The 13496-nt window shown below is 48.6% G+C and overlaps 1 protein-coding gene across 1 annotated transcript; it reads right to left on the minus strand.

The window, feature by feature from the left end:
• LOC130258816 (neuropeptide Y receptor type 2-like) lies at nucleotides 1-11577 on the minus strand. Its single transcript, XM_056502522.1, has 2 exons — nucleotides 11293-11577; nucleotides 1-5641 (listed from the first exon to the last, which is right to left on the minus strand). The coding sequence occupies exon 2, from the start codon at nucleotides 5622-5624 to the stop codon at nucleotides 4440-4442; it is 1185 nt and encodes a 394-aa protein (XP_056358497.1). The 5' UTR covers nucleotides 5625-5641; nucleotides 11293-11577; the 3' UTR covers nucleotides 1-4439.
• Nucleotides 11578-13496: the final 1919 nt, after the last annotated feature.

Consider the following 13496-nt stretch of genomic DNA (forward strand, 5'->3'; position numbering starts at 1 on the left):
TATTGCAGTAATACCTGATTTTCACCAGAGTAGCTGATTATGGGGCCTTATTTAAAACCCAGCACATTCAAAGACCCTGGTGGAATCACACAATAACAGAACTGAAAGACAAAGGCATGCAAAGGCAGTGCCAACTCCCCAGCTCGTGCCCAAAGGCTAATTTGGTTTCAGACCCTGCTAGCTGTAACAACGATAAGATTAACACCTGATATCAAGGGAAAGGCTGAACTGTCTGAGACCTCCTTCAGCAGAACACAACTGGCTCCAGCCCCTCTGGCATATTAGCATATGTTAGAGGAATGGCCTCTCTCTTGGACTAGTATGTATTTCCCTATAGAGCTCAGTACAAAGCTCTGAGCAGTGTTTCTGCTGATACGTTTGTGGGTATGTTGAATAAAACATGTGCCATTTGACATTGTTTGCTTGTGCTTCCATGGAGAATGGGAGAGGGCACCTATTACTGAAGGGCAGACAGCCATGAGAGGCTGAATCTGGCCGATCAAGGAGCACTATGAAGCCAAATACAGAGCATGTCACATTTTGTCACATTTTTGATTCTGAGAGAGCCATGACCAAAGGACCTGGCTCACCCTGCATTGATTGCAATGCCAGCTGTATACATTGCCTCAGGACAAGACATAAAAAGCCCAAACCTTTGCTCTCTGTACTTGCATTACCTCATTACAGACGTGTATGCTTTGAAAATTAAATGGGAAGGGATTTTCAGAATAAGCTAAGTGTTTTAGAGGAAAAAATTTTAGTGCTCAGAAGGGCTCCTGTGTCCAAAGCACAGCCTGTCCTCTGCAAAGTTCAATGTGCTTTGTCAAAGCTGGAAGTTTGATAAGAGATTCTGGTTCTCAAGAGCTCTTAGAGCATCCTGTTCTAGAGAACTACAGTTATTGATGCTGCTGGTTTTAAACTAAGAAGTTGTCACATCTCAGCTGTTCTTGGATTTGACTGGCATGTGAGGAATGGTTGCATGGAATAGCTAGAGGCATTGCCACCTGTTGTGTCTATTCAAAGTTAATAATCTTCTAGGCAATTAAGAACTGTTCAGTGGTACATTTTATAACACAAGATTTGTATGATGTGACCAGAAGGAGCGTCCTAGCATAAGAAATAGAGCATCTCTAAAGGAATTCAGAATCTCCCTCCTAAAGGCTGTGAAATAGCCTCAGGTCAGCTCAGAGAAGCAGCATATTGAGAAGGATGGCAGCAAGAATCAGGAAGAGCCTAGAGGAAATTCATTTGGCCACCAGGTACAACACTGTCTTCCAGATAAGCTTTGATGAAACGCTCGTTGATTTTCATTTCTGTCACCATGTTTCCAGCTCTGTAATGAAATACCTCATCCCTGTCAGCTGTTGTGCCAGTGGCATGGGGCTGTGTCAGTAACACCAGGGCCAGCTCTGCAGAGAGGAGCCCGGCTGGCCAGGCAGTCACAGATGTGCCTTTGGCAAGGAACAGGGAGTGGGAAGATGACTCCAAGATTATCTGTAACTACTAAATGATATGACCTTGACACCCACAGAGCAGAGTCATACCCTGTCCTGAGCTCTAAATAGTTCAGAAGCTTAAAAAACTGCCAGTCTTTGGTTTTATGGAACTGATCATGGCAGTAAGGCCATCTGTAGCAGAGTGTTAATATTTGAGGAACCTTCATCTCCAAGAGATTTCTGTTTCATGGAAACAAATTAATTCTTGTCCTCTCTGCAGTCACAATAGCCAAAACATACTCTTTATCTGCTCTGATCTCCCTTTGTTAAACAGCTTTGCTTCCTTGCTCCCTATCTTCTCTTGTTCTGTTTGGTACTGGACACTAAGGCCCCTTTTTCTCAATAGAGGCATCACAGTTTTCCACAGGAACATGGATGCACAACCTAGAGCTGGTTTCCTTGCCAGCAGTGGGTGTGGAAGGTTGTAACTTTTTCCAACGTCAAGGAAAAAACAGTGAGCTCACTGGCACAAATCTATCAGTGAAGCTGCACAAGTGTATTAAACAGAGCAAACAAGAACTTCGCTGTTACCTTTCAAGTAAATAGTTTCTCCTCCTCAGTTTGCTCCAGCATAAAATTCCCTCTGCCCTGTACATGCCACTGCCAGTACTAATTTTTGAAGAACTTGGATCTGTTTATTTATTTATCTATATTTAGTTTAAAAATCTGGGCTCAAAATTAAACAGTCATTCATAATGTCATTATCTGCCTTGCTCTGCAGTTAGATACCGTGTGTGGTGCCACAGGACAAAACCTTTGGCATGGCCTCTAGATGAGCAATTTAGCTCCTCATCCATCTTGTCTGGCAGTATGATTGGCTTCCAAGCTTGCACTGCTAAATTTGTTATTTTACTCTGACTTATATTACTGAGTGTTAAATCACTTTCTGAAGTGTTTATTGGTAATAGCTGAATTCTTTCCACCCATTTGAGCTACTTTTGAAACATAAACATTCCTTGTAACTTGGAGCTTGATGGAAAGGTGGTGAGAGTTCCTCAGGAGGACGGATTGTAGAAATGACCAGCCCATTAAGTAGGGACAGAATTTTCCAGTGCTGTGGAGGAGCATATCCTCCCTCTTCCATCAGGATGAAACAGCAAACTCCCACTGCCACTCCACAGCACTCACATGAGGAAGGTTAACTTGTGTCTTGGTTCTCCCATCTTGGCCTGTCAGAAAGCAGATGATCTGTTTACCACAACACCAGTGACTTCCTGACAGGACCTTCATAGATCCTGAATCTCCCTGGACAGAAAGCCAGGCTGTGATCTGCAGGGTCAGGTGCTGAGGAGGGTATTAGGCATCAACATGCCTATGCTTCCAAGTGTGAAGTGAGGTCAGCAGCCCCTCCCTGGCACTGATGTCTCTTGGGAAGGAATCAGAAACAACTTTCTTATACCTATTTAGGGAAATGGAGCAGAGGATCAGAGAGCAGAAATAAACAAAGAGCTTAAAATCTAGTGTGGCAGTTGGAAGCTGAGCTGGAGAACAAAGGCCAGAGGCAGGTGAAGCTGGAGAGAAGGCAGAATTTCAAATAAACCCCTTGGAAATTGATCTCTTGAGGACCCAGATGTGACAGCCCAGCAGCCTGATCCAGGCCTGTGTACTCAGTGCTGTAGGTCCTCTTACCTCTTGCCCTTGCTTCAGTGAAGACCTACAAATCAAAGTTTTTCTTTTCATTTTATTTTTAATGAGGAGGTCTGTTGAGTCTCTTTCCTGCATCTGGGAGTTACTTTCCAATCTGATGAACACTGTCTTTTAGAGATGACACCAAGATCACAGTAGCAATCAAGGCTCCTTTGATGGCAGAGCTAAAAATACACTCCCCAGCTGACAGAAGCCTTCAGGAGGAGAACACAGAGTTTGGTTTGAAAGAATACATCTTCCTTAGTCTTCATGTCTTCTGCCACATCTGTGACAACCATGCAAGCAGGTTACATCTGTTTTCTGTAATGAAGCACCCATATACAGATCCATATTACCTCCAGCCTCAGCCAGGGGAAAGCTTTAAACCCTCTGAGTGCCTTGGAGTATGGCTTCATTGGCAGTTTTTTGCCTCTCTGGTCATGTTGGCATATATAAAGTTATTGTATGGCAGGAGCTACATCTTAGGGTCTTTAGCAGCTTGCCTTTGCCAATCCCTTAGGAAAGGAAAGAGCTGGGCCAGCTGATAAACAGGGCTGAAATTGAACCTATCTGCTTCCCTTCCTGCTCTCCTCCCTGCTAATTCCAGGGTGCTGGCACACAAGTCCTGGCTAATGAGGCATTCCCAAAGCCCTGCTTCTGCACTTGTAAAGGAGACTGTGGTAAGTAGTGCCACTGCCACCTCCTGGGCTTTCTGAGGACTTGAGCACATCCCTTGGGTTGCAAATGCAGATTTATGCAAATGTTGGGCAAGAGATCACGCATTGCCCAGCTTCAATCTGTGCCAGCCCACTCTCTCCCCAGATCAGAGGAGTGATGGCACTAACAAGCAGGTGTTTGCAGAACAGCATGCAGGTCTCTCTCCCCTTGGAGGCATTAGCTAAAGATGGATCATTAAGCTTTTGGGTAGGAGACATACAGATGAACAATCACACACAGTATCAGCTGCACATTTGTAATGTGTAATGTGTCAGGGGGTAAAAGGTTGAGCAACCCACTTTGGCAAATGGCAATAGCAAGAAGGGTGTATTTTTCTGGCTAAATGAAAGCCTTCTCTGTGTGTTATTTTTTCATGTGTTTCCATGCATAACTTGAATGCAGTGAAAGGGAAAATTAATTTCTTTGGTCAGACAAAAATACACCAGATTTATTGTTTTGAGAGATACAGGGGGTATTTCGTATTTCTACATGGCTGCTGCAGCTATAATTGGCAGCACAATATTCTGTCAAATAAAGGCATTCACCCAAGAATGTCTCTGGGCGCAGCCAGCCTCAATGCTGGAGGTGGATGTCCCATCCCTAAACCTCTGTGGGCAGTGCTCCATTGCCAGGAGTCTGTTTGATGCTCCCATTTAGGGTGTTGGCCCTGAAGATGTAGGACCTGCCTCTAACTGAGCCTTCAGTGTGGATGCTTTCGGGCTTGTTCTGGCAGCGGAAGAACATAAGGAAGCCATTCCTGTAGTTCTTGTTCATCCATCCATAGAGCAGGGGGTTGACAAACGTAGAGCACATGGCCCCAACGTGGAAGACACTGTACAGGAGTTTGTACTCGTGGAAGATAAGAACCAGATCAAGATCGATGGCCAGCTGGAATATGTGGAAGGGGAGCCAACAGACTGCGAATACCACAACAACCATCACGAGCATTTTGGTTGTTTTCCTCCTCCGGCACTGGTTTTCATTCCTAGAAGTGGGACTGACATGATTTTTCAGCTTGAACCAGATCCTGGTGTAGGCATAACAAATAATTGTGAGAGGAAGAACATACTGCAGGAGGAGCATGGACAGACTGTAGATGGTGGCATCTCTGTTGTTCCCAGAGGGCCATTTTTCTGAGCAAACAGCCATTTTGAGGTTGATGGATGGGATTTCCTCGTACCGGTACTCCCTGAAGATGGCCAGAGGCCCTGCTAGGACAGCTGCTGCCAGCCACATGACAGCTATGATGGTGAAGCTGAGCCTCCTGGAAATCCTGCTGTCCAGGTGGAAAACAATACAGCGGTACCTATCCAGAGCAATCACAGTCAGGGTGAGAGTGGACACATGGACACTCAGAGCTTGAGCATAAGGAACCAGGTGACAAAGGACAGCTCCAAACTTCCACTCGTCCAGGAGGGTGTACACTAGGGTGAAAGGCAGACAGAGTGTGTCCACCATCAGGTCTGCCAGGGCCAGGTTAGCTATGAAGAAGTTGGTGACAGTCCTCATGGTCTTGTACTTCACTATGATGTAGATGACCAGGGAGTTTCCAATGAACCCCAGCAGAATGATGAGGGAGTAGGCAGCAATCAGGATGACCTGGACCCCCAGGATCTTGGTGCTGTCCATCATGACACTGCGGGACCCAGAGAGATCCTGGGTAGGAGTGACAAAGTCCTTGGCATGCCAGCCATGTGGCAGCTTCTCATCCAATGTTGTCTTCTCCACGGTGAATGTGCTGTTGGCTCCCTCCAATGGTCCCATGCCTGGCCTGAAACTTTCCATAAGGAGGAGAAGGAGGTCTGGAACACAGACATAGCAGAAGTGAGAGCACAGGTTACACTCATCTTTGAATGAGATTTACTTGCCTACAAAAATTCCCTAATGCCTTAAGAGCTAGGAAAGGAGAGAAACAAGGTACTCTCGAAGTCAAGTTGTTCTCCATCTTCCCATAACAATTTATTTATAGATTGTGCACCAGATTTTTTTCTGTTTCTTATTTCTCAACTCTCCAGGTGAAAATATCTGTCCCCCTGCCTCTGCATAAGCCTCTGCCACTTCTCCTGCTAGTGATGCTACCACCCAATCCACCCAGTACTGCCTGCTCTCCCTCCCAGTAATGTGGGTAGCAAAACTAGTGCCATTTTATGAGCCAATCTCTATGATCCAATGTCTCACATAGTCATTCCCTGGCCCTTGAGGTCCTGTGAACCAACCAGACAAACCAGTTTTCTTCTTCCTACCTCTGACAGTCTCAAGGTTCCCAGGCATCAGGCAATTGTTGCCTTCCTTGCTGGATTTGAAGGCCACAGGCACCCAGCCAGGCAGATGTTGTTTGTGTTCCCATCACAGGAGAGAAGTGTGACAGCACACAGAGCACAGTTACAAGTCCTAAGTAATGAACTACTGGACAGTGGGACCCATGGACCCTATGGCCAGGAGACACCTCCACCATCCTGTGCTTTCTCCAAGGATTCAGTGAGTGGCTCATATTCTTTTATAGAATTTTTGAGTCTAGATTATGATTGTTACAATGATACAACACACCATGTATTAGGATTTGGCCCAATCTGAAGAAGGTCCAAGTGATTATAAATTGTAAGTTGTATTATAAATTCTGTATTACTTAGGTGATTAAAATCATAAATTATTTATAAATTCTGTATTTTGCTATTTGTAGATTGTACTATGTTGATTCTGCTTGTAGAAATCCTGTGCTGTTTCAATCATAAATTCTGCTCTACACTAATCATAATAAAGGAACAAAGCTTTCACTGTCACCATGATTTAGTGCCATCTTCATTCTGCCAAGGATCCCTAAAAGAACCTCTCTGTCCTCTCAGTGTTTGTGACACCCAGGAATCCGCTGGCTTAGCAGAGGAGGGAGCTCCTAGAGGGACAAGCATGTGCAGGGCATAAACCACTGGAGCTGTGAACAAGCCTCCCACAGAGCTGCTGCTGAGCATCCAGCACGGCCAGGCTGAGAGCCAGAGCCCCAGTGTCCATCAGCCTCCTGCCACGTGTGGGATGGCTTTGGGAGCAGGGAGCCCCGGGGGCCAGGACTGACACAGCCTGGAGCCCTGGCTGGCAGTAGGTGCCACTGGAACAGCAGTGTTGTCACAGCAGGGTGCTCATTGAATCCAAACACAGCAGGAGAAAAGCCAGCTCTGTTACTGGCTCCTCCTCTGCCTCCGTGGCTCAGAATTGCTGTGGGCTGTGTGGAGAGGGGTGGACACGGCCTCTCACATATCCCCTCTCCCCAGCACTGAGTGGGGCCCCTCTCCCACTGCAGACTTAAACAAAAGTGAGCAAAAGTCATCACTCTGCCCAAGCAGGGAGGTTGGCAAAGCATTGTGTTCTCTCTGACCTGCAGAGAGGGGGAAATGGCCTTCCACTGAGGGAGGGAGGCAGAGGGCTCAAATGAAGTGGGAATTAGAGGCAGGCTGCTGGGGATCTTCTCAGGCTCCCTGAGGAGGGAACTGGGTTTGTCCCAGAAAAGATGTGAGCACTGCTGGCTGGGTGCTGGTGGGCTTCCTGCGAGTCCCATGCAAGCCAAAGGTTTAAGGACAGCCTGTCCTTGGGAGGGGAGAATTCTTTGCAATTACATTGCAACCTAAACTAAAACATCTGCTTGTCCTGTCATCCCTCCTCAGAGCAAGGGCTGTGATTCCCCCTGAGGAGCTGCTCCCAGGAATCTGCATGGCTGGCTGCAAAGCCAGGACCCTGCAGAGGCCCAGCAGAAGAGCTGCCTGCAGTAAAACCAACCCTGCTGGCAGCTTTCTCTTTCCTTCTCCATGTCCAATTGTCTGCCTAACACCTCACTCTGCAGACTGATTTATGCCACTGGTTCCTGTAAATGAGATTGTTGGGCTCAGACATGGTGATATAGTGGACACCATGTAGCTCCTGCTAGGAGGGTAGGAAGCAGAGGAAAAAACGGGTGGATCTGCTAGGGTCTGGGTTTGTTTAAGGGGGAATCTCAGACCTCCACAACACCCCTGCCCCAGCCTTGGAAAGACCAAGGGGCATCTCCAGCTTCTAAGATGAGAGAGAGGAGCCCAGAGCCGTGGCATACAGTGGTGCAGTGGAGAGCAGAGCAGGGGAACAGGCAGGGAAAGGTGGCACAGCCACAGCCTCTTTGGCAGAGCCTGATCCCCTGGCAGACACTTGTGCTGCAGCTGGCCCTGAACAAACCCCACTGGCAGGGGAGTAAGGTCAGCCAAGGAAACAGCAAGTACTAGGGACACTTTCAGGGACTGGACTTTCCCTGCTTGCCACCCATCTGGGATTTAAACCTTCTGCATTGTCCAGCATTACTTTATCATTTGTTATCGCCTTTTCTGTGGCTTGCCTGTTCCATTTATCTTCTGTACCCAAGTCCTGGCACCACACCAATGGACACTCCCTTCTCTTTTTCTCCATCTCATCCACCAACTGGCTGCCAGCTCCCATGCTCACATCTCAGCCTATTTCCTTTTGCTGGAGACTGGCAGCTACCCACCATCTGAGAGGAGCCAGGAACATCATGGTTACTGGAGCTGCTTCACTTCCTAACAAAATGGCCTTAATGGAGTTACTATTTGATTTTGTTTGTTTTGGTTTTTTTCTCCATAGGGGAACTATTACAAATCAATTAAGACATTTTAATTAAGAGACAAAATGATTATAATAAATGTCCCCACTCCAGGGGCTGTCTGGAGGTCACTGGGATGCTGCTAGGAGTGGACTGAGGTCTGTTCCAGCAAGTAATGGAAGTGCTGGCATATGTGTAGGCTGCTGTCAGGCCCAGTGCCTGACAGGCCTGCCAGACTAGATGAAAAAATCCTTGGAGCTGAGAGCCAGCTGCTTTTGGGACAAGAAAGCAGCAGGAGAGACCAGGAGGAGGCAGAAATACTATCCAGGTCCTTTCTTCTGTGCTGAGTTGTCATGAAGAGATGCAGAAACAGGGTGCTGCCTGTATCAAGATAACCCTAACCCTGACCCTCTGCTCCAGCTGAGGTTCAGCCTGAGGCAGGGCTGGGACCCAGGGATGGCTCCAGTGAGCAGAGCTGTTCCCTGTGCCAGCAGGCTTCAGTCTTTGGGAAGTGGGAAGCACAGAGGAGCCCTTCACTCAGCACACTGCTGTCAATGATTGGGACAGTGACCAAAGTGACAGCTCCAAAATCCATTCCTACAGAGGGCCTAGATCAGGTGCCCTGGGGCTTGTCCACCTCTGTTTCCTGGAGCACCTCAGATCTCCCCATGTCCCTGATGCAGCCCCAGGCATTCAGCCAGATTGGAAGAGGCACATCCAGACCTGGAAGAGCCATCTGTAAAGCCTGGCAGGGTCCAGAAAGCAGGGCTGGAGGGGTGGGCAGAGGGCTGGAGAAAACAAAGCCTGTTAATTACAATTTCTCTTTTTGTCCAGGCAGTGAGACTGGAGTCCATGGAATCAAAAGGAGGGAGTGAAGGGACTTTGGCCAGACTCTGCTCTTTGGTTAACAACAAACCTTTTCTACAGCAATGCTGGAGTGGGAGAACTGAGGCTGATGGATACTGCTATGCCTTGGCTCACTGATTTATTCCGTGCTTATCCTTCCTCCAAAGCAGCTCAACTCCACCAAATCCCTTAATCTCCAGCAGCCCAGCCAGGAGCACTGACTCGTCTCATTCCCAGGCCCATATCCAGACAGACATCCATGACAAGGAGGTCTGAGACCATTCCTTATCATGAGAAGCTGGTGGTCATCCTGGGATAAGCCACCTTCTACCACCTTCATGTTCCCTTCCAACACTCAAGAGGCAGCAGTGTTCAGTGTCCCTGCTCTCCACAGCACAGCACTCAAGGGAGGACAACACAATGAATGGGGATATGGAGGTTAACCAGCCTGCCAGAGACCACACAGCACATCCATGGCAGGGCTTGGGCAGAGCCAAGTTTTCTAACTCCAGCCTCCTGTATTCATCACCAGAGAGGACTCAGCAGCTCAGCATAAAACCTGAACATAGATCCCAGGAACTGCATGAAAATGCAAAATATGACTGATGGAGGGGCATGAATGGTCTCCGTGCAATGAGCAGGTTTCAGGACAAACAGCAGCTCTGGATGATTTCCTGAAGCCAAAGAACAGATGGAAATTATCCCATCTCCTTCCATCTCCAGTGAAGAGGTGATTGCCTTGCTATGATACTCCAGCAAAAAGGAAGACTTTCTGACCTGCACACCTGCACATCTGCTGCAGCTTTTTAATTTATCTCTCCAGCTCGGGGCCACTGGTGCAGAAACCTCATGGCATCAGACACTCATTGCCACCCAGAACTGCTCCTGGGGGACCCCAGCATAGAACTGGCACTGGGAGACAAAGTGCAAGCATAAGGAGATGCACCAGGGATTTCTTGTGGTTCCTCACACTAGATATTTTTGTGTCCCTGCCTAGGCAGGAGCCATGGAAGACTCTGAAGGGAATGAGGCAATGAGGATTCCGTAATCACCCAGCTCAGGACAGGATGAAAAAGGAGGTGGTGAGAAGAGATCTGTTTGGCAGGGATACATGCTTTGTCATGGGAATTTATGCTACAGACAGCAGGGGGGAGCAGTGCAGGGCCTCTGCCCTGTGGGATGTGCCATGGCAGCAGAGCAAGGCTGGCTGGGACATAGGGATCAATGGATGACACTGTGATGGAGACACACCAGTTGCTGCAGAAAAGAAGATACAGCATGCTGGATGGATCCTGGTCAATCTGGGGAATCTATCACCTCCTGAAATTTACAGAGTCTAGGATAGGTGAGACAGAGGAGCAGAGGAAAATAACTCACTAACAGAACAGGGAGAAAACACAGTATACTGCTTTGGGACACACCAGAAACTCTGTAGGTGAAATGCATCTGCAGCAGGACTATAAGAGGATTTCTCTGTTCAAGGACTAACATGCAATGGATGCTGAGGGAAAGCAAGCACTGATTTTCCTCCTGTATCCCATACCCCTTTTGCATCTCCCTCTCCGAGGACACTGATCTGTGTCAGCTGTGTGCCTGCAGCGTGTGCAGTCCCAGCACGGAGGAGCTGACAGAGGTTTGCACCAAGCCACGAGGAGGCAGACTGCAGGAGAGATCAGGATTTCTCAGACAGCCACGCACCTCAGCCCCACACCTGCACCCCTGGAGCTGTGTGTGCCCGGGTTCTGCAGCACCCTGGAGCAAGCTGCTCTCCTGACTGCTCTCCCTCAGCATCCTGCTTCCCACACTCCGTGCCTCTGCTCAGAGATCTTTCAAAACTCTCCTGCCAGTATCTCTTGTTTGCCTTCTCTATTCCAGCTCTCAGGGCTGTCAGTCCCCAAATCCAGTTTCCCAAAGATACTTGGACTTTTTTTGCCTGAGCCTGGTCCCATCTCAGCCCTGCTGCTCAGATGAGCCCTCCCTGACCTACCTGCAAAGGCCAGAGCATCCTCCTCCTCCAGGAGCCGAGCCACTCACCTCCAGTTACAGTCTCATCGCTGCCCAGGATGGAGCACTTGGTCTTCTCCACTCTCTGGAAGTCAACCTGTGGCAAAGGAGTGGAAAGCACTTTTCTGCAACTGTCCTCGGAGAAGAGAGGAAGTCAGGTGAGGATGTGGGCTGCTGGAGAACGTTTCATTGCCAGGAGCAGCTCTGGAACCCCTCCCTGAGCCCGCAGAGCCCCCTCTGGCAGAGTGACTGACAGCCCCGTCTCAGAGCTGGATGCTGCCTTCGCTCCTGAGTGAGAGAAAGGCACAGAGCGTGTGTTTAACAAACAGCAATGGAAAGGGGGAGGGAGTCTGCTGCTGCTGTTTATACAGTGTTCAGCCACTGAGGGGCTTCTTGCATCGAGCAGAGAGAAGCTTTTTCACCACATCCAGTTTCCTCTCCAGGGAGAAGTGCTGGGAGCTGGAGCTCTGCAGGCTCCCTGTCCTACCACAGACCCTGGCAAGTGTTATCTGCCCTCACTCCACAGCTGTCCCATCTCCTCAAGCTTTAAACTCATTTGGACTGGCACAGTCATGCCCAGAGGGGTATCTCCCCTGCAGCAAGAGGTCTGCAGGTCCTGCAGCTCAGCAGAGCTTTCACAGACCTCCCTCCACCCTCCTCTGTCTCAGAGTTTGCACAGTGCAACCTGCAGCTGTGGGATGGGACTTCAGGGAATCCTGAGATACAAACAGAAGTAATGCTGAAAAGGTTTAGAAGTGGCTTGGTCTGCTCCAGAGCCAGATCCATTGTGGACATGGAAACAGAGTGACTTTCAATTTTAGGATGCTCAGCACTGTCCACACACCTAAAGCAAGAAAGAGACAGAACAGCAGCATCCTCATGTCCAAATCTGCAAATCCAAGCTCACTGAGCCCAGGAAAGCACTCTAAACACAGCACAGGGAAGCAGATAAGCACAGATAAGCCCTGCCTCTTCAAAGATTCTGCCCTCAAGGAGAAGTTGTGTGTTCTTAGCAAAGGATTTCTGACTCGGGCAATGTGTGAATTTGCAGCTCATCTGGGCTAGGAGATGCTCCCACAGGCTGAGGGGATGGGCACCTCTCCTTGGCTTTGAATACCTGCAGCTGGAATTCTATCAGAGAAATCTGGCTCTTTACCCCTCACAGTGAACTTTGGTCTCATATTCATTGTGAGAACAGAGACAGGGAGGCTTTTCAAACACCCTTTTGTGCCAAAAAGTCACAATATACCAGGAAAAAGAAAACATTCTAATGGCTCAGCAGAAAAAGAGGAATAAGAACATTCTTGAAATCACATGGAAAGTGACACTTGAACCCAAGACTTGGACAAGAGTCCTCATAAGTCCCATCCTTCCCCCTCCTCTCTCTGTCCCCCCTTCAGAAAGGAAAGAAAGGCCTGAAATCCACCAGCTGTGCTAACTGGATTTTTGTGGGAGTTTCATGTCTTCTCCCCCTTCATTTTCCCTGAAGCTGTTGATTTAGCTGCTCAGGAAAGCTGGGAGTGGAGGGAAGCAGGACAAGACAAAACTGCTTGGAAAGAGCCATTGCTGTCTCTCTTTGGTCTGCAGAGAGAGGCAAAGAGCAGCTAACACGAAGTGAGTGGTGCCTGCTATTCCCCCCATTCCTAGTGGATGGAATTCCTCCTCTCCAGGGTCTTCAGCAGTGGATGGCTGATTTCAGCTCAAGTTTATTTTTTTCCTCCTTTCTCTTCTGTATGAGACTTTTCTTGCTTGCTCCCCAGATTCCTTTGCTACCACTCCCCACTCTTCTCTTCCAGGGCTGAAATAAGATGCCTGGGGAGAAGGCAGTGATTGTCAGGAGAGAAATTTGTGCAGCCTGAAGCTCTGAACTTTCATCAGGACCATAGGGTGAATTCCAGTCATTTTTGGCACATGGACTTTGCTGGATGATAGCAAATGCAAACTCTTAAATCATGGATTAGTCAGTGCAAGTCCCCAAGATGTCCTCTCCCACGGTCTGAGGGGTCCAGTGGAGCACAAAAACCTGCCGTGCTCCAAAACATCACCTCAGCTCTTCAACCAGACAGAGCAGTGCAAAAAGGTGCAGTTGAGCTCTCAGCACCTCTGGACTGTCATCCCAAATGGCACCCACCAATCTGCAGTGTGGTGCCCAGTCCCTGGGTGCTCCCCAGCCCTGTCCCTGGGAGTCAGGCTCTTCTCAGAGCCACAGACACGGGCTGCCTGCCAGTCTGCCT

The sequence above is a fragment of the Oenanthe melanoleuca genome, chromosome 13, assembly GCF_029582105.1.
Source record: "Oenanthe melanoleuca isolate GR-GAL-2019-014 chromosome 13, OMel1.0, whole genome shotgun sequence".
Taxonomy (NCBI): domain Eukaryota; kingdom Metazoa; phylum Chordata; class Aves; order Passeriformes; family Muscicapidae; genus Oenanthe; species Oenanthe melanoleuca.